Here is a 20,168-nt window from a genome sequence, read left to right on the forward strand (position 1 = left end):
TCACCACTACTGAAGAATGAGTCTGAATCCTACCACTGCATCAGTAAAAGCAAAGACCTGCTGCAAAGCCCAGCTGTGGCTTATTGAATCTTTCTGAAAAGAAAAACGAGAGAAAACTCATTCATGAAAATGTATATAGCCTAGAAGAGAAGCATGCAGAAGGAAAGAGCTTTGTGTGTGTTTTCTTTCAACAAGGGAAGGTCTGCGTCCTCCCGTGAGCTTTGCTCCCCTGTTTGCTAGCAGCATTCTTGGGATTTCCCACGCTTACAGTAAAGCAGAGATAAGCAAAAACAAAACAAAACCCCATCAAAGCCCCAAGCAATCCCAGGACAGTGCTCAGGTGATACAAGTTTTCCCCAGAAGAATACTTCAACACCAACAGAGGCAGCACCAGAACAAAGTGATTTGGGGTTCCTCGGTCCCACGCAGCAGGCCAACTGGGTTTTTCTTCTCCTTCAAAAAAAAAAAAAAAAAGAAAAAAAGAAAAACCAAAAAAAACCCCTAAAGCAGCAGCCAGCAGATACGCAGCTTCTGGCTGCACCGTGCTGGTGACTACCAACCAGGCAAGAGCTCTCACATACAGTTCATTTAAGTCTCCAAACCTGCTTCTAACCATGTCTCACAAAGCACGGCCACCTTCCCCGTGCCTGTGGCTAACGGCTGCTCAGCAGCGAGCCCCGGGACAGCGAGTCCCCGGGGTGCTCTGCTCTCCTCAGGCAGGTGGTTCACCAACAGCCCCTGCTCAGGGACGCCCCGGGATGCCCATCCCTTGCTTTAAAAAAGCTTGGGTATCTCAATTTTTTCCTAGCAGTTATCGCAGCAGCAGGATTTAACCTCACTGGGGCGATTCTGCACATCCAGCCCATTTCAGCGCAGCAGCATCCTGCGCCTTAAAGCCCATCACTGCCACATCAGAAACATTTTCCTGCAGAAGTGCCTTGGAAGCTCTGGCACATGAGCCTTGGTGTGGAAAACCCCTTCTCCCCCCATTTATCTGCTCTTTGCTACCACCAGAGCCCGGAAAACTGCAGCAATGCTGCAAAAATCACTGATCCCTAGATCTGAGCTCGGATCTTTTAACGTGCAGTTTACGCACGTGTTTGGGCTTTCGAAATTAAGATCCACGACCCGCAAAACAAAAGGGGCTTTGGGAAGGGATGAAGGTGGGTCAGCAGCCACCGAAGAGGACCAGCAGCGCGATGACGCCGCTGCGCTGCCAGAGGAGCTGGAATTCAAGCCAAGCATCGCCAGTAAAACAGCTGCACTTTTTTCCAGGCAAGCTCATCCTGTCGAACAACACCAAGTCCTGCGCAGCCCGGGAATCTGTGCATGAGCCATATTCCGAGGCAAAACAACTCCTTTCAACAACGGAAGAAATAGATGAAAAATCCGAGCCAGCAATAAAGATGTTGCTAAAAAGAAGATACAATAATCCTTTAAAAATGACAATTAACGTCTTTAAACTTTACCTTCCCCCACAGATAGAAAAGGTCTCCTTTGGATCTTCAAAAGAGAAAATCTCCCACAATTTACTCCCGATGACACAGAGAGGTAATTCAGCTCCTGGTGGGAGCCGGCGAGCAGGGCTTCCCCTCGCCCCGGCGAGCGGGACCCTCAGACAGGATCACCCGGCTTCCCAGCAAGAGGTAACACCGCAAACTCCGCAAGCGCCAACAAGCCTATCCATAGCTCAAAGGCAGCAAGTGTACTAATTTAGTTCATTATCACTAAAAAGATAGTAACAGCTGCAGTTAAAACCCAAGTATTTTCTTTACGCGTTTTCATCCAGCTCTCTAGATACACCTCATCAGCTGCACGTCCAGCAATCCCTATTTTGATCTGATTTTTCCGCCATAGGCTATGTTTTATGGGAAAGCATGAGAATTAAAGCTTTCCAGGCAGAAACGCCACCCCTCCTAACTCCTGCAGCCCCAGGTTTCTCAATGCCTGATGAGAATCCGGGTGAAACACAGACAGGCAGAACGGCAGCACCCCGCAATTGCAGTAAAAAAGAAAAAGAAAAACCTCATTTTTGAGTCCGAACTGTTTAGTGCTCTCAGTGTCACAGCAGGTTAGCAACAGTGCCAGCTATCAGCTTGAAATTATTTATCCTATTTTCCTATCCCATGGGGAAATTAAAAAAAGTGCTGGTTAAGGTTAGCAGTAGCTCAGCAACTTATTTGCAAGGTTAAAGGAAATAATTGCTCCAAAATTATTTCCTGGATTAATTTCACTGAGCCCAGCACACAGAGAAGACTGGAAGGCTCACCCGAAGTCTGTTTAGGCCATTAGCACCTGCCCCACGCAGTGTCCGCAGCCCCACGCTTCCCTGGGAAACCCGGGAAAAGCCGCTGCCGCTTCACGGATGAGAAAATAAAAGGAAGAAGCCAAAGGGTTTTTGTTGTTTTTTTTTTTCTGCTGGACGAGGTACCCTGCACTTACGTCTTCTCGCCCCTAGTTAGTCAGGTATTTGCTGCGTATCTGGGTGCGTGACGTTATTTTATCTTCCCTAAGCAGCCCCTTCCTCACCGGGGCTGCCCCTGGAGGGAGCAGGAGCTGGGGCAGATGAGCGTCTGCAGCCAACACAGCCTAAATACCCATTTTCTTGCTCCAGCACGGGACCTACCATCAAGAGTGTTGGTCTCATCTCTTCTCCTGTTGGAAGCACTTAGCATTTTCTTTTTATTTTTTTAACACAGAACCCCCCCCCCCCCCCCCATGCAGACCTATAGAGAAATGTTGACTGCAACGGAGGTGCAGAACATTGAATAAAACAACTGAAAAACCAAGAGACAAGGGATAGCATTTCTACGTGCAAGTCTTATCCCTGGGGGCAGCACTGATGACAGAGGGTCTCTTGCTAAGGGAGCACCCGGCCACCTCCTGCTCCCCAGCCAGGGCCGGCACAGCGGCAGGGGGCTGCGAGGGAGCGGAGGGTGGGGGGGAAACACTGCGCTCCTTTAAAATAAGAAATGGAAAACGGAGGAGGGACAAGACAACAAAAAGTTGATTAAGAAGTGTGATGAGGTTCATATCCAGGGAGCAGCGTGCAGGAGCGGCAGCACCCAGCTTAACTCTCACGGGGAAACCAGAGAAGCCGTACGCCGTACCAGGAGCATCAGTGCTGGCCGAGCACGGAGCCGGAGCCACCACGGACGTGGCTCAGCCTTGGCCACGGTGGAGACCACAACCCCGACACAGCAGCTCCCCAACTCTTCCACCCATATAGAATTTACAATTATAGAGCTGTTACATGCTCCGAGGTGGATTTTACTTCGAGTGCTGGCTTCAGAAACTTTCTCGCTATCTTCCCCCTTCCACCTTGTTATGTGCCTCAAGAGAGATTTAAAACACAGAGGTAAAATGAATTGCACGGAGGGATTAAAGGCAGCCAGACAAAGGCTGCACACAGAGGGACAGGGTTGCACCAGACCCGCATTGCCACAGGGGATCGGGTATTTAACCCTGCTTTGTCACTCATGGGCTGCTACTGGGACATTGTGTCTGTTGTAAAGGGGGTAAAAACAGCAGAGAAAAGAAGGGCCTGATGTTGCCAAGTCGCATTTGCCATCACTTCTGCCATTTGGGCTGGCAGCTCTACGTTGGCCCAAATTTAGCCCGTGGCTGGGCCACAGCACAAGCAGCTTTGTGCCGGACTGGCAGGGAGGGCGAGCCTTCCCCAGGCCTCTTCTCCCTCACCGCACCGGGAACCAGCCAGCAGCTACCAGCTTCGCCAGCCACCGCATCGAAGTCCTGCTGCAATGCCACGCCATGCAAGCCCTGCTGCTGCAAAGCCACGCAACGCAACCACAAATGCAAAACATAGCCCCATACTAGCTACTATGAAAAAAATTAACTCTATCTCAGCCAAAACCAGCACAAGTGACCACAATCCCATGCAACACAACACCTTGCCACACAATGCCTGCAATGCAACACCACGTCGAGCAATGCCCACCATGGCAAAGCCATGCAATGCAACGCCATGCCGCTGCAAAGCCACACAATGCCATGCAGCACTCACCGCTGCAAAGCCATGCAATGCAACGCCGCGCTGCTTAACACTCACTGCTGCAAAGCCACGCAATGCAACCCCGTGCCATGCAACGCCTGCTGCTGCAAAGCCATGCAATGCAACCTCATGCAACGCCTGCCACAGTGTCACACCATGCAACGCCCGCGGCTGCAAAGCCATGCAATGCAACCCCACGCCATGCAACGCCCGCGGCTGCAAAGCCATGCAATGCAACCCCACGCCATGCAACGCCCGCGGCTGCAAAGCCATGCAATGCGACCCCACACCATGCAACGCCCGCGGCTGCAAAGCCATGCAATGCAACCCCACGCCACGCTACGCCCGCGGCTGCAAAGCCATGCAATGCAACCCCACGCCATGCAACGCCCGCGGCTGCAAAGCCATGCAATGCAACCCCACGCCATGCAACGCCCGCGGCTGCAAAGCCATGCAATGCGACCCCACACCATGCAACGCCCGCGGCTGCAAAGCCATGCAATGCAACCCCACGCCACGCTACGCCCGCGGCTGCAAAGCCATGCAATACCACACCATGCCATGCAACGCCCACCACAGTATCACGCCACGCAATGCCCACAGCTGCAAAGCCATGCAACACGCTGCTTGCCGCTGGCGTGCCTCCTGAACAGGTCCCATAGTTTTCACAACACATTTAGGTCTCCTGAATTAATCCACCCAAGAAGAAAGCGCTGGAGGCAGGGGTTCAGCTTTGCACAGTATTATTCCTCCTTACCATGCGCAGACAGGAGGCACAGCACGCAGGGCTAAATCGCTTGCAGATTTACATATCATTCCAAGTTGCTGTTCTGTTTCTCCTGCTGCGAGAGCCATTTCTGAGGAAGTGCAGATAGACTGGAGAACGACAAGCTGCAGCTTCAGCAGGAGGATGCTGGCACTTGCCATTTGGAACACATTATAGCCCTGGCATTTCATCAATACAATCTTGCATATTTAGTACTTTGCACTTACAACAGAATTTTATTTGGGCTTATGGAAAGAGCTCATTTTAATATCCACCCATCTGTGAGTAATTATTTCTGTTATAGTAGCATTCAGGCCCAACTGGCATCAGCACCATTAGCATACAAAAACAGTGCGTTTCCCCAAGAGTTTAACAAGAGAGCACTTACAACTGCAACATGTAAAAGTCTAGGCAAGAGTTTTATTTTCCTCTCCTATAAAGACCGTTAACTATGTTAAAATTGCATCCAAATCTCGCTGTAATTTTGTACTTGTGCACGATGAATTCTGACAGATAACACATCTTCAGAGACACACTTACCACTTACTCATTGCACAGTTTACTTAGTGCTTTACATTCACAAAAAACCCTCAGCCTCTCACATACGGGTTACCTTCCGCAGCCAGACACCTCTAAAAATAACATCCTCTTAAAGTGTTGAAAGATATTAAAATATAAAGTCATTAACATATAATAAGACTGGAATGAGAGCTTCACATGCTCTGAAGCTCTCAGGGTTTGGCTTCCAGTCAAGAAAAATATATTGGATTAGTATGAGAGCAAAATTAGGATAGTGTGCAGTTTAATTAGCATTACAAGATACTACATGTGTATGGAAGAGCAGAGAAGATTTATAGTATTATGCGGTAAGAAATATAATGTTAAAAGGTTAGAATAATACTGTTTTGATAAAGCACTATGTACTATGAGGTTAAGTGAAAGATAACTTTGGAATGCCACTGAGTGTTCTTAAAAACACAGGTTTGAGTGTTTGCCAGTTAACTCATCTAAAAATTGTGGAAAAACCCTGCAACTTTGGTCACGTGTCGGTCAAACGCTTACTTTGGCAACAACAACCTTCTCCATCGCGGAATTCAATAAATGCTGATAAAGAGTCCCGAGTCCTTGCACAAAGTTGCAGTATTTATCCTTCACGGAATGAGCAGAAAATAAAAATAAAGAAAATACACCTGCAAGCTCAGCTCCGGAATGGGAAGACGGGGCAGAGCCCGCAACAGCCCGGAGGGGAAGGAAGCACAGTGCTCCATGCACACGCCGTCCCACCACCGCTGCCGCCAGCCTCCTCGGGACAGCAGCTAAAGCAACGGGTGCTCTGTTCGGCTGCACGCTTGGTCGCTCGCTCCTTCGGCCGCTCGCTTGCTCCATTAATTCTGTATCGCACACACTCTGTGCGTACCGCTATGCTCTTCCATCCGCATCCGCTCCTCCCGGCGCAGGCAGGATGCCGGGGCCGACCCTGCCCCGATGCGTTATTCCTCCATTATTCTCTGTTATTCACACTTTTCTGTTTCTGACAAGATATCAGCATCCCCACATTCCTCCGTGAGCTGAGGCCCGTCCTCCTCTCCTTCCTGCACATTGCCAAATTAATTACATACTTGTCCCCCCTCTGCTTTCCCTCTGCTCTTGGCTGGAAAAATTGCTCTTTCCTTTTGCACTCCCACAGTTATTTCCCAAAAATCAGTCGTGTGTGTCGTGTCCCCCCCCCCAGCTTCATTCAGGAGCACCCGAGCACACAGGGTAGCACTCACCGGCCACGCAGCAGGGCTGCCTGTGCTCTCCCCGGGCGCTGCCACAGGCTGATAACCCACCTTGTGTTGACACGAGCTTCGAGACAGCAGTTGCAAAATATATTTCCTATTTTCCAGCTGCTTCTTCCCTCCTAGACGTGGGATTTTTCTTTTTTTACCTGTTCACTATCCTCGCCAGCATCCCCAGCACTTTGAGGGTTTCCCCGGCGAGACATGCCCACAGCCGCCCTGCGCTTGGAGACCCCAGAGCAGCAGCTATTTTTTTTTTTTTCTCGCCGACAGTTTCCCCCTTTCCAAAGGGGAATTCCTGAGCTCCAGCCCTCGCAGCTGAACACCTCGGCAGTGGTGACATCCCACCGCATACGACATGGTGGCCGTCTCACCTGCTCGGTGTAACGAGGCAGAACAAAACGCACCCAAGCGGCATCATAAATCTCTGTATGATTTATAATAAGCAGAAGGTATAAATAAGGTATAAATAAATATATAAATAAGCAGAAGGTGCCTGAAGCAGCGCGGTCTCAGCAGCAGGGCCCCCAGCAGTGCACCAACCGGGCAGCTCCCACGGGGCCAGCGGAGACGGTTCCTCCGCACGCCGGGAGTCAAACCTACGGCACACGCACGAAACACCTCAAACCCTCCAGGCAAAGCTCACGCCGTACTTAATTTTCCAATTAATGCAGCATACCTGGCAGTCACTGCCATTCTCCTGACGCTGTACCATTTTCTTTTTAAAAGAAGGCGTTACGGATTCGTGCCAGATTTTGCACAGAATATTCACAGGCATAGTAGCAGAAACATGTTTTCTATTTGATATCAGGCAATCCCGCTGCAGCCTCCTCTCCCCGGCACAGACCCCAAACCTCACGCAGCCTCAGGAATGTCACCCTCTCTGTCGAGGGACGTGAGTGAAGGTTACCAGAGTCCCGATGTGTTATTAGCCAGATAGCGCACTGCGGTCTCCCTTTATTGCCCTGTAAGAGCTTCTTTCAGCTACAACCAAGACCGCCAAGTGTAATTCGAGGGAAAACCCACCATGAAACGCATCCCAAAACACCATCTTCCTTCTGCTCCACGGCCCACCCGCACAGACCCAGGGTTTCCATAACCCGAGATCAGAAGTCATGAAATCCCAAAGCGCGAGCCCTGAACAGGTATTTAAAGGTTTGTGCCCCGCAGGGAGGCTGCTTTCGGAGGAGGCTAATGCTGGAGAAGCGTTTCCAACAAGACACTGTGCTCAAAGCTTTCGGCGCGCTGTCGAGTCTCAGCTCTTCCCTGATCCATCACGCGCCGGTGCAGCCCCCCGGCTCGGGATGCAGGAACCAGACACGGGGATGAACGTGCACGGATGAGCTCGAGGTATGCTCGGGGAGGGAGAAGTCTCTGGAGCAGCTCTAATGCCTTTTAGACCCTTTGACAGCGTGTTGTGCAAATCGCACCTGAATGCTGCCTTTTACTCCGGAGCTGGAATTGAGAAGAAAGGGCAAAATAATTGCAATTTCACATTAGCGAGGCAGCCTCATGGCTGAGCATTAATACCCTTCGGCTTTTGCACTAGGTAAGTCTTGCCTCGATGTTCCGACCGACCTTCAAAACTCCGTTTCAGTATAGAGCTACTTACACTAGACGGACAAAGTTATTTTGAGAAACACCGTACAATTATTTTGAGAACAGACGGCAGCAAGTACCTGACCACAATTCCCTATTTTCGGTTACGACCCTTCGGCGGCAGAGAGTGGACAACAGGCTAAGTGTCAAAGACAACGCGATGTCCGTCTGTCCTCTACAATCAACGGCCCTTTCCCACGGCCAGTTACAGAGGTCAACATGCCACAACCCTTCTCCGGGTGAAACCGCCCCGAAAATTCACCAAGAATTACTCTGCCACAGCATCCCGACCAGAAACAGAGCAAAACTATGTGTTACTCCCTAAATCTCTTCCTACCTCCCCCTCAAGTAAAGCCAGTTATTCATTTTTACTAAACCTAAGAAAAAGCAGCGTGCATAGACTGAGTTGCACACTCGCGCTATATTTCTTTATCCACGACTACAAGCAAAATACTACTTCGCCTCTAAAGCTTTATTCCTGTAATTTCCTTATCAAACGAGCAAGCAGGCTTTCAGAAGACACATATAAATTAACGGGGTCGTGTACCGCCTAACAACTGCGGGAACAGGAGGGCCCCGACTGCTGCTTCAGGAGATGGAGGGACACGGGTGGGAAAGGGAAGAAAAACAAGTAAACGAACAATTAGGGAGTTTATGTGTGTTGCTTTGGTGGAATTACAGATACCGGCAGGAAAGCAGTGGTATTGTCAGGAATGCCGATGTAAGTGCTACTCGAAAGCGGGTACGTCCCCCGTTAAAAGGGCAAGGGGTAGAGACCTACAAGAACAACGCCTTTGGCATTGATGAAGGCAAATGCTGGTAACCAAATTCCTGCTCAGCGCATTTTTTCAGATGACTCGGCAGCCGCCCCCGGCCACGACAAGCAGACAGCCCCCCCGGCCAGCCACAAGCGCCTCCACCGTTAGCTTGATCTGACGTATCTGATGGATATTTGATCTTATTCCAAGAGGCAGACTTTGGCAACCTTTAAGCCTGTCTCGGGACACTCACAAGGGCACGCACTTCGCCCGGCGTTTGTGAAAAAGTTTTTGCAGAAATGTGGCAGGACACGGACTCACTTGGAGAAAAAGCACGGAAACGATGCTCTGCGAGGCTCAAATATTGCAGGGATGATTTTTTTGACAACAAAACACTATCTAGTTTAGGCATAAAATATTTTAATGAGCAACACATAGCACGCTGCTGCCTGTTCTCTGCGAGCGGAGCCATTAGCGAAGCGCCTGCCAAACGCTAACGAACACACTGACAGAATCACTTTTGTATTCCACAGCACATCCATCTGAGGGGATTATTTAGATTTTATAACATCAGTCAAGGCTGAATGTACCACCACTCCCCAAATCCACTATCGCATCTCAGGGGGACAGCAATCGAAGAGTCGATGAATTAAAGCAGCGTTAAGAAACTTTTCATCTCGAAGCCAAACCGGTGATGCAACACCCCGCAGCTTCTGGGACAAAGATGTGAACTACAATGCCTCAACCTTTGCCATGAAAAATTGCCCTTGTATCTTAAATGAGTTACATATTTGAATACCCTGTAAGATAGGGAAGCGGGGCGTTATCGAGCTGCCAAATCTCACTCCTGTCATGAGGTCATTTCTGGCACGTGGCCAGGCGAGATTTCTGCCAAAATCTCGGTGCTGACCATCGCTCCCCGTCCTTCCCCCCGCTCCTCTCCCTCCTGCCTCGGGTCAGGAAGGTGGGGGGGGGGGGGGGGAGGGAAGAAGAAAGGGTCAGGGAGGGGAATATTTTTTGGTTTTAAATCAGCTCGTACAATCACAATACGTGCAGTAATTACTCGGCCTCTTTACTGAAAATACTTCGCATAGCTAAACACAGCAAAAGGACTGTTCGAGGGCTCACAGCACCGCGTTGGTTGGGATGCTGGATCCCCCCCCCCAACGCACCCCGACGCTGACTGCTCCCTCGCAGGTCCCTGGGAGAGAAATGCCATTGATCAGATGTCTTGAAATAATTATTTAGTAATTTCTGCTTAATTTACGTAAGCGTCTGTCTCCCGATACATGTGCATGGGACCGCACTTTGGATTTACCAGCAGCGCAGCTTGGCTGCTACGGGTTGGGAAAGCAGCTAGGGACCCCATACACACCCTGAAGGTTTTAACATTGCTGATATTAACTTTTTAAATAAAGCTGTTTGCAAATACCTCATTTCATTGCTTTAATGACAGAAGGGATATATTCACAGCACCCCGAGACGCAGAAGGTGACTGTTTTTAGCTGCACATAGACTCAAGCGAATGGTAAGGCAGAAAAGGCAGTGAGAAACAGGAGAGCAGCACTACTACAAATAATATTAATTACACGTTGTCACAGCACCAGTTTCCAAACACAGCGTTTTCGGTGCCAGCAGTTAGGCTGCAAGCTGTACGCTGCCCGTTAAGCTCAGCGTTTCGCATGCCCTTACTACAAGGAAACTTTCTCTCACAACCGACTGCTTCAATATGTCCGAAAGAATTTTTCATCTTACGCCCGACAGGCCAGATGTAAAATAAAGAAATAAATAATTAGCATTACCTTATCTGGAGTATGTCAGCTGTAGCGAGCGACGCTTGGATCTTCGTACACATCCAGAGACAAATTATCTAACGCTGTAATTTATGAACGCCTCAACTATTTACCCTGGTATTTCATTATACATTCACTGGAAAGAAGAGCTCTAAAGACTAAACAGATCCAGCACGATAACACGAAAGGAACTTCAGCCGCATGCTATTACAAGACAACCCAAGAATTCAAACACGACATCAAGCCTCTCCGACTCACTTTATGTTGACACTGCTTAAGCACCGAAGGGGGGGGGGGGGAGGGAAAGCGATGACCAGATAGCACAGGTTCTCTCCGGTTCAACGCTTACTTAGATTTTATTATCGGAAGCTGCAGAATCCAAATACCCACTGGAAGGCGTGAGCCTGGCTTTTCCGGGAGCAGCCGAGGCCAGCGCAGCGGAACGGCTGCCCGCTGCCAAGTCGGAGGAAGAGTTTCCAAACTCGCAGCTTTATCAAAGCTATTTTTGTCCTGTCCCCCCCCTGCCATTGATAACCAGCAAGGCAACGACTGCTGGGGTGCCGCGGCAGGGCTTTGCATCTCCGCTCCCCCCAACCCCCAGGACGCCCCGGCAAAGCCACCCGGCACCTTTGGGGAGCGGGCCGGCCGCTCGCGAGGCTCGACGGGGAGGAAACTCCTTCCCTCCAGCTTATCCTGCTCGCAGCGAGGTTTCGTGCCTGGAAAAAATGAGCTAAGTTTGCGAGCGGAGGCCCCAGCTCTGCTCCTGCTCTCCCAGAGGCTGGCGGGACTGGCGAGCCCCTCTGGGCACCACCGCTCCCAGGGGCTCGATACACCAGCGAGGAAAAGCGGAGGCAGAAGCCAACCTGTCCTGCCGAGCCATCACCGAAAAGGCTGATGCGTCTTGGTTGCGGGGCGGGGGGGTGGGGGGGATTCAAATAATCAAAACCACCCCAGGAGGAGAGAGGCAAGCGCGGGGTGCGCAGGGAACAGGATTTCCACCGTTAAAGCGAGGCGGGCGGGAGCGGCGGGTTTCAAGCTGAGCTGTGCGGAGCTCTTCAGCCGCGGCATCGCCCGCCCGGGGCGCAGACCCCCGCCGGCGGCTGACGAGCGCCCGGGGCCGCCTTCGGCCGCCTCCTCCCGCGGGCAGAAGCACCGCGCTCCCCCCCCCCCCCGCCGGCGAGGCCAGGCTGTCGGGAGCGGAGCCGACACCTCGGGGCTGTCACGACGGAGCGACAGGAAAGCGGCGGGCAGCAGGTGGAGCGCAGGCGGCCCTCGGCAGCCCCTCGGAGACCCCCCGGAGCACCGGCTCCCCCTTCACACCTTCCAGCCAAGGCAGAGGAAAACAAGTTCTTTCCAAATTTAACTCCCGCCAGCGGGATTTCGGGGCTTCCCCCCCCGCTTTTTCTAAATAAACACAAGCGAGGGTGGTTTTTTTTTAGAAGCGCCTACGGGAGTGGGACTGCCCGAAACCGCATCCGCGGGCGGAGGGATGGAGCCAACACCGCCGGGGTCCCCCGGGCGGGGACGCGGGCGGGCGCGGGGCTCCGCGACAAGTGCGGTCCCGCCCGGCCGCGACCCCCCCCGCCCGCCCGCCCCCCGCCCGGCACCCACCTGCTGGCGCCGCTCCGCGCCCTCGGCGGGCCGCTGCGGGCGGCCGGCGGCCGGGGAGCCCGGCGCTGCCGCCGTCCCGTCCCGCCGCGGCGGGGCGGCGGGCTGCGGGCCGCGGTCGCGGCGGAGCTCGGAGCGCAGCTCCAGGTAGCAGCCCAGCGTCAGGACGTGCAGCGCCAGCGACAGCGCGAAGAAGCCGAGGAAGAGCCGCCAGCTGCCGCCTCCGCCGCCGCCGCAGGCGCAGCCACCGCGGGGCGCCGCCGCCGCCGCCGCCTCCCCCCTGCGCTCCGCACCCATGGCCGGCGGTACGGAGCGGCGAGGCGCCGAACCGCTACTGCTCCATGCTCGGCCGGGGCGCGCCGTGCCGCCGCGGGGCTGCGCGGCCGGGGCCGCCCCAGCGCCCCGCCAGCGGGCGGGGCTCCGCGCGGGGCGGGGCGGGGCCGGGGCGGGGCCAAACCGCGCCGGAGCCCCGCCCCGGTGCGGGCAGGCCGGCTACGGGCGGGCCCGGCCGCAGCCCCGGCCCCGGCCCCGCAGGAGGAGGAGGGCGGCGGGGCCGGGGCCGGGGCCGGGGCCGGGGCCGGAGGGATGGATGCCCGCAGATGCGGCAGAGGGACGTCGTGGCCGCCGCCGCTCCTCCGGGCAGCCTTGATTTTGTAACGGCGTTACACGCTGCCGGGCGAAGATGCGGTTTCTCGGCACGAGGCGTCGCTCCCAGGGGGTGGGACGCGTGTGCGGGAGCAGAGCCCACCGAGGGGTGTGAAAGGCCCGGGCGTAGCCCCTGGCTCGTACGCCGCGTCTCCCACCCGCGGCATCCCCTGCCAGCCTGCGGCAAGCGCCCGGTGGGTTGGCCGTGCCTCTGGTCTGGCCCAGCGCGCCCGGGCCTTCCAGCATCGTCTTTGTTCTTTTCTTCAAGCGAGCGGAGCAAAGAGTTACCGGCTGAAGCTGAAAATAACGGGCTGGGCGGTTGCTCGGCACAGGTTACATACATCACCGGCGTTGGAAGCGGGCTAGACAAGGGTGGAAACCGAGAGCTCGTCTCCTACGAAGGGCGGTCTGCTGCAGCCCCCTGGGGACTGTGAGCACCTGGGAGTGTGGTCGCGTTAGGCAAACAGTCTCTCAAAACCAGTGTCGCTGCCAGGCAGCTGCATGTGTGGAGGATTCTCTGCAGTGAGAAATCAGAGGAGGGTTTTTGAGAGCGGGTAACAAAGACACCCGAAGCCCGGGGCTCGGCAGGCAGACTTTCGTTCTGTAGGCACCGCGTGGAAGGTGAACGCAGCCAAGCAGCGGGCGCTCAGCAGGTTTTTTGAATGTTTTGGGGCGTCAATAGTTGCCTTCTCCAGCTTTTCTAAGGTTTGATTCTGACTGCTAGAAACAAATGGAAGGTGGAAAGCAGCTTGGGCAAAAGTTAACCAGGAAGAAGTGCGGGTTTTGGGAGGGAAGACTGTGAACTTCAAGAAAGCAGGCTTGAATAGATCGTGAGTTTGGGTATATATCCCTCAGAAAACAAGGGCTGGGGGAAGACATCCAGGGAGCTGCCGGTTCCTTATTGGAATTAGAGTAATGGCACATCTGCAGCCCATCCCAATGCAGAAGCGAGATAGAAAGAATAGCATGAGATCAGCTTGGTCATCTCGAACACAATAAAGGAACATGCACAGAAAGTACAAATCAGTCCCCAGTACCGAGTGTAACAGAACAGCGTGAGCGTCTGGGGACGGAGCTGGAAGGAGCAAGGCTCTGACCGCGCGGGAGTGCCAGGAGAGACAGCAAGCGGCGTGGGAGATAAGGAAGCATCAACAAGTGTGTCAGTAAACAAGGAGAGAAAAACCAGGTGGTTCTTCTCAGCAAGGAGGAACACGTACAGCTGAAATAGAAGCGAACGGAGGGGTTGGGACTATTTTAGCGGGAAATTATATCTAAAAAAAAAAAAAAAAAATCAAGTTTCAGTCAGGCAACTGCTAACACCAGCAACGGGTAAGACTAGAGAAGGGAAGATGGAGTAGAGAGAGAAACATTAGGATTTTTGCAAATAGCTGGGCCTAATGAAGATGATGTTTTAGCCAAATCAGTAGGGGTTATCACTAGGGGTTCGTGGGGTCAGGCAGAGCTTAAAAGACTGGGTGAGGATGAATAAAATGTTGAGAAATTATTATAGAGGTCACGCAGCTTGACTAAATATCCCTAAAACATTGCAAATGATCAAGGTGTTTGTTAGCACCCGGAGGGTGAGATGGAAAGGAGGGCAGCTAACGGGGATTTGTTGAGGGTGACCTTGTCAGGCCAAACCGACCTCCTCGGTGACCAGGCACGGCAAAGCTGGCAACTGCTTTATCTTGCTTTCCACGATGCCTTGACATTCCTGCCGCTGCGCGGTTCCCTCGTCTGGGTCACTGTAAGGCCCACCAGCCCCTGGGGCTTGCAAGAGCAGATGCGGGAGGAAGGCAGGAACCTGCGGCTGAGCAGGGGAGACTCCTTAAACGAGCATTTGCGCCCCAGGGAGCAGTTTATCGATAGTTACCAGTCAAGGAAGCAACATATCAAAAGGAGCTCTGCCAAAGTCTTTGCTGGTTCTATTACCAATCGGTGTTTTTACTCGATGATGAAATAGAGAGCGAGGTGAATAAGTTTCTGTACGATGCCTACGTGACACAGGCTGCAAGGAAGTTTGAATACAGCGTTAGAAATCATCTTAACAAATTGGAGAGGTGGCCAGAAGAAAGTAGGATACAATGTGAAAGAATAAAAAAAGAGTGCAAAGGTCTTAACGCGAGCAAGAAGGAGCGGCTGAGGCTGCAGAGGGTGAGGCAGGAGTGGCTAGGTGGCACTGCTGAGGAGCGCTTCCAGCTGGTTTAAAGGATCAGATATTGCAGAGCAGATCAAGTGCTGGGGAAGCAAGCACTGAGAGGGAATGTTATCATTACTGTCAGATCTACAGGAAGGGCAGCCGCACCAAGGACTATCACCCAGCAAATCCCCCTAGGCTCGGGAGTTCTGGCTGACGGATGCCAGCGAAGCTCCCCTGGGACATTAGAGCCGTGGCTCTTGGCCCTGCGCTAGACGTGCCGCGGGAAGGTCTTGCGTGCCCCGTGATGCCCGGGGACGTGCCCTGTGAGCCGACCTGGAGGCACCTTCTGCTGCAGGGCTGTCAGGGCTGGACTTGGAGAGTTGGGTGGTCCCTTGCAGGTCTGTGTTCCCGTGCTCCGTCATCCCGTGGGTAGGGTGAGTTTTACACGAGGCTGGCCTCTTCAGGAGAAAGCCTTCCAAGTCCTGGAACAGATTGGCTGGGAATTTGTGGGGTCTTCATCACTCAGTATTTCATAGGTTACAGCTATAAAGAATACTATCATTGCTGTTCATCCTGCCTTTGGGGAGGAGGATGAACTAGATGACCTCTTTGTAGTCCATCCTAGCCTTATTTTTCTGCAGTGGGTTTTTTTTTCTTTAAGTTCTGTGTAATAGTCATGAAATTATATGAGAGTCTCTGTTTTCATTTAAGAAAGAAATGTTTCCCTAATATTTGTGAAGAAAGAACTGGAAGCATTAACCACTGCCAACCCTAACAACTTAAGAGCAAAAAGCGAATAAAAGCAAATGAACCCTCTGTACAAAATTCTGTAATTATTTTAGGACAATTTATAATTATTTGAATGCTTAGGGTTGTTACTGTTTTTCAAGATCGAGATCCAAATTATTTAAAAACAACCATATGCTGACCTACTCAGAATTGCAATAGCCTGGCTCCATTTTCAAGAGTAATTTATGTTACTTTTAAGATGAATTTTAGAGGTCAAGTAAGCCCAGAAGTCCCTGAAATACTTTGTACCGTGTATGTTCATAGGGTCTTAAAGACAGGCCTGTATTGCAAATGTCTTAAGTCCAAGCTGCGTAGCTGGGTCAATCGGATATTAATATTAATATTTCATAAGAAGTGAGTTCTCCACTTCTGCTTGGATCTCATTAGGGACATTTGCCAAATCCTCAAAACGAGGTACTTTGGCCTCCTAGGGCAGACCATCGTGCAGCGTCCCACCAATTAAAAAGAAATCCCATCTGATGATGTAATTAATACATGTTATAATCAATACGTGTCATCCCAGACCTGAGAGAGGTCCTCACGCTTTGACCATGTGGCACCGGTCAAACCCCACAAACGGAGGCGTTACACTGTTTCTCCAGGATTTTATTTTAATTTCTCTTGCACTAAGCGTCGCTGCCAGCTTCGGGCTTTGGTGAGAGCGCATGGTGGAGAGCCCTCCCTTGCCACAGATGTTTCCTTTCTGAACCATGAGACCTCTTTCTCTGCTGAATGCAACCAGTCCCCTTTATTTTACAAGTTTCGTCCCCTTTTACCATGTCATACCTGATAAACTTCGTTACATGGGTGAAGAACCTCGAAGGTTTAAGTTGCCTCCTGCAGCCCAGCCTCGTGGCTCCAGGGAGTCCTGGTCCGGGAGACAGGACCAGGGAGGGCAGCCTCATCTCCCAGCCGGAGGACAGAAAAGCCTCGCGCTCCTAACAGCTGCAGAAGTGACACAGATTCGTAATGCTTTGGATGGGCTGATCAAAGGCAGGGTCCACAATAGGAAAATAAAGAACAGTTCTTTTTAATCAGAAAATAGCATTACTTCTTTCACAAGGAAGAGGTCCCCCCACCCAAATTTTGCCTCTTTATATCTGCTAGAGTTTATTGGGTCCAGCTGCCCCTGCTTTTCTTCCCCGTGAACAATGGAGAGAAATCTAGGAAAAAAGGAAACATTCCAAAAATAAAGGCATTGTTCCCTCCGGTCCATGTAGTGCGACAGAGTCCTCTGGAGGGTGGGCAGGGGCTGAAGAGGAGCAGAGCCCACAGAGGCGACGTCTGCAATGCCAGGGGACTTTTTCTCTCGATTCCTAAACTTGCTGGTTTTTTTCCCAGCACCACAGTGCAACGGAGCCTTCCCATCCAAGCAGGATTTCACCAAAGGTGGGAGGAGAACCTGCTATAGCAGCCTTGTCCGTTTAGAAGATCTCCCTTTCTTTTGGAATGGGTAAAACTCTCTCAGCACAACACTTTATGTTGTACAAGGGCACTTTATGGCAGGTCCAAGTGCCAGTTGCTATGCATATTTAACAGATCAGTGAATCTCTTAGAAGCGTGTTGTAAAGAAGATTTTAGCCCATTTCCCATTTACATTTTGGCAACAGCTGCAATATTTGCAGCAGCAATAGAGTAGATTTTAACATGTGTGACCTAAAAGCTTTGGAATTCGTGACTTTCCTTTGAGGAAAGCTCCGCTAAATTGCAGGAAAGCCATCTCTTTTACTCTCTCGGTGATGTTAGCAACAACATTAATACAATAAAGTCTCCTGAAACCTGAAGTCATAGCATACCGACAGCACGTCCCCAGATATGTTTATAAGCCCTTAGGACAAAGGCTCCTGGCTTTTATAAAGCCTCCATACATCGCTGGAATTACAATTATTTTTCCCTCAGTGGGAGCCGAGATGTTTCATACAATCTGGATTACTTAAAATTGTCTTTTCAATAACCTGTGAGCCCTGCCTGTGCAGTAAAGGTAGTTATTTGTGTCCGACTGCTTCCATAGGGGCATGGCTTGAACAATATGTTCACATTATAAGAGCAACGTGTACCAAGCAGTTGCATTCAGGGGATGCCTCTTTCCTGGCTCTGTCTACGGCTCTTCTGAGATTTTCCCTCTCTCAGGCCATCACTGTCTATCTCTGATCATTCGCCTGTCCCTCCCATCTTACTCCGTGAATTCTTATGACTGTCATTTAAAATGACACCTGCCGAGCTTCTCATCCCGCTCCTCAAACTCTCCTGCACCAGGATCATCCCATTCCCCCCACTTGACTGGCAGTCACCGTAACAGGCTTCGACGAGATGTGCAAGACAGAGGATGATTAGAAAACACTCGATATCCCAGTGTCAGCTAAACAGCCGCTGCATTTTAAGCCTGAATTTGTTTTTTTTCTCATAAGCACTAGGCAGCGTTTACAGAGCGCAGGGCGCACAGCATCGCTCGAGGGTCCGTTTCACATCATTAAACATGAAAAAAGGAAAAGCAAAAGCTACCACTACGTATCGACAGACATTTTTTCTTTGAGATGGCACTAATAATTATCAACAAGCAATAACAATAACAAAAAGAGTTACATATGCCTGTGTCCTTTTTACAGAGGAAAAAAAAAAGGGGGGGGTCTATTGACTCTTACTGTGCTTATTTTCACGTTCTTCCCCCCCGTACTACTAAGAATTAGCAGCACGTTGACATCTAGCTTTCCTGCGTAGACAAGCCTTTGCTTTGCTTTCTGTTTTAAAGGAAGATGGAGGCCTAATTGCTTAGCCAGCTTTGCTATTTCATTTCACTACAAAGAAGGAGGTTTGGCCAAAGAAGGCTAAGTTAAGCCTAAACACATCTTCTTCTAGAGAGGGTAACTAGGATGTTGCTCTTGGTTCTGTTGTATGTTTATTTATATGTTATTTGGTGATAATGAAAAACAAATGTTAGGAATCTATTCAGTTCTTAAACTTTTATAGACTTATTGTCTTTATTTTCAACTGTGCAACCGTCTCTCAGCCTCCCCCTCCCTCAGACACATGGAAGTGCAGTCGGTGACCAGCGTCAGCTGTGCTCTTACTCATCCTGGCTGGAACAATGATATTCCACACCACGTTATACAACCTCCCCGGTACTCACTGCCTCATCGCCCCCGACATCCCAGGTTGCTCAGGCGAGCGGGCAGCCGAGGAGCCTTCCAACTTACTGTCCTGCAGTGCCGGTTTCAGGATTCGCTGTTGCCAGCGAAAGAGGATACGGTCCTTGCCTCAAGGAATACTTGTCTTATATGAAAGACACCCTTTCAGAAAGCCCGGAGCCCGCTTTGCCCCTTGTATCGGTAGCACTCGTTCACCAACAGCCCATGCAAAAACAGGGAGGAGGAGAGGGGAGCTGCACCGTTCAGCTAACGCTTAGCTTGACTAGAGGACCAAGAGGAGGGTGCTCCTCTCCTCTGCCCATTCCCAGAGGATGGCAGGGGTTTCCCCAGGCTCCAGCATTTCTGGCACAGGCATTTGCCTGACCTGTCGGCTGGGGAGCACGGCTCTGGATTCGGTGCTCCTCCCAGGGGGAAAGAAGCCATCCTGCAGAGCCGCGCTCCCTCTGTCCGGGCAGGAGATCCCCAAAGCACGCCCCTTCCCACCTAAAGCAAACAGAGTGACCGCCCTCAAAGCAGAAGCAGGTGGGTCTTGCAGCATGCTTCGCCCATAGCGGGACTCGAGCTGTGGTCCCACTCCATCTGCAAATGATTTCAGTCACTTTATATTTGTCTCTGTTAACGCACGGCACAAATTACCTCTTTGGAGAAGCAATCTTGATTAAATTATTATCCGCAGAATTTAAATCTCTAAAGCAAGAGAAGGAGAAGCCAAAGAGGCTGAAATACACAGAAACCTAGGGCAGGGGGGTTTCCAGGACATCTCCCGTCGGATTTCCCTCTGGCTGGAGGAGACATTACGGTCATGAAACCAGGGTTACAGCCTGCTCTGCAGGGATAAGCCTATGCGCAAAATACGGTGCTGTGTCTGCAGAGTTAATTCTAGATGATATAAGCTCAATTTCTGAGAAGCACATGAGCTCAAGTACTAGCCTGTGCTCACATCTCTCTCCACTGATACGACCCAGTCTGTGCAAGGCTCTTGCCAACCCAGCTCTACTGCATCATCCTGGCCTGACAGCCCTGTCCTATAGCTCAACATACCTGAAGGTTTGGTACTCACCTGGCTAAACCTACGTGCTTTCTGCACCTCGAAGGAAAGCCACAGACTTCTTGCACCGCTGCAGTTCCTCA

At 51.5% G+C, this 20,168-nt stretch overlaps 1 protein-coding gene across 2 annotated transcripts in view; it reads right to left on the reverse strand.

Annotated features, from left to right (window-relative positions):
• The window catches only part of EDA (ectodysplasin A), an 86,346-nt gene extending 73,671 nt beyond the window's left edge, over window positions 1-12,675 (reverse strand). For both annotated transcript variants that reach the window (XM_076347103.1, XM_076347102.1), the window contains exon 1: window positions 12,321-12,675. In XM_076347103.1, coding sequence (XP_076203218.1) covers window positions 12,321-12,614 — 294 coding nt within the window. In that variant the 5' untranslated portion in view covers window positions 12,615-12,675. The remainder of the gene's footprint in view (window positions 1-12,320) is intronic.
• Between the last annotated feature and the right edge of the window lie 7,493 nt (window positions 12,676-20,168).

This window comes from Aptenodytes patagonicus, chromosome 9 (assembly GCF_965638725.1).
Source record: "Aptenodytes patagonicus chromosome 9, bAptPat1.pri.cur, whole genome shotgun sequence".
Taxonomy (NCBI): domain Eukaryota; kingdom Metazoa; phylum Chordata; class Aves; order Sphenisciformes; family Spheniscidae; genus Aptenodytes; species Aptenodytes patagonicus.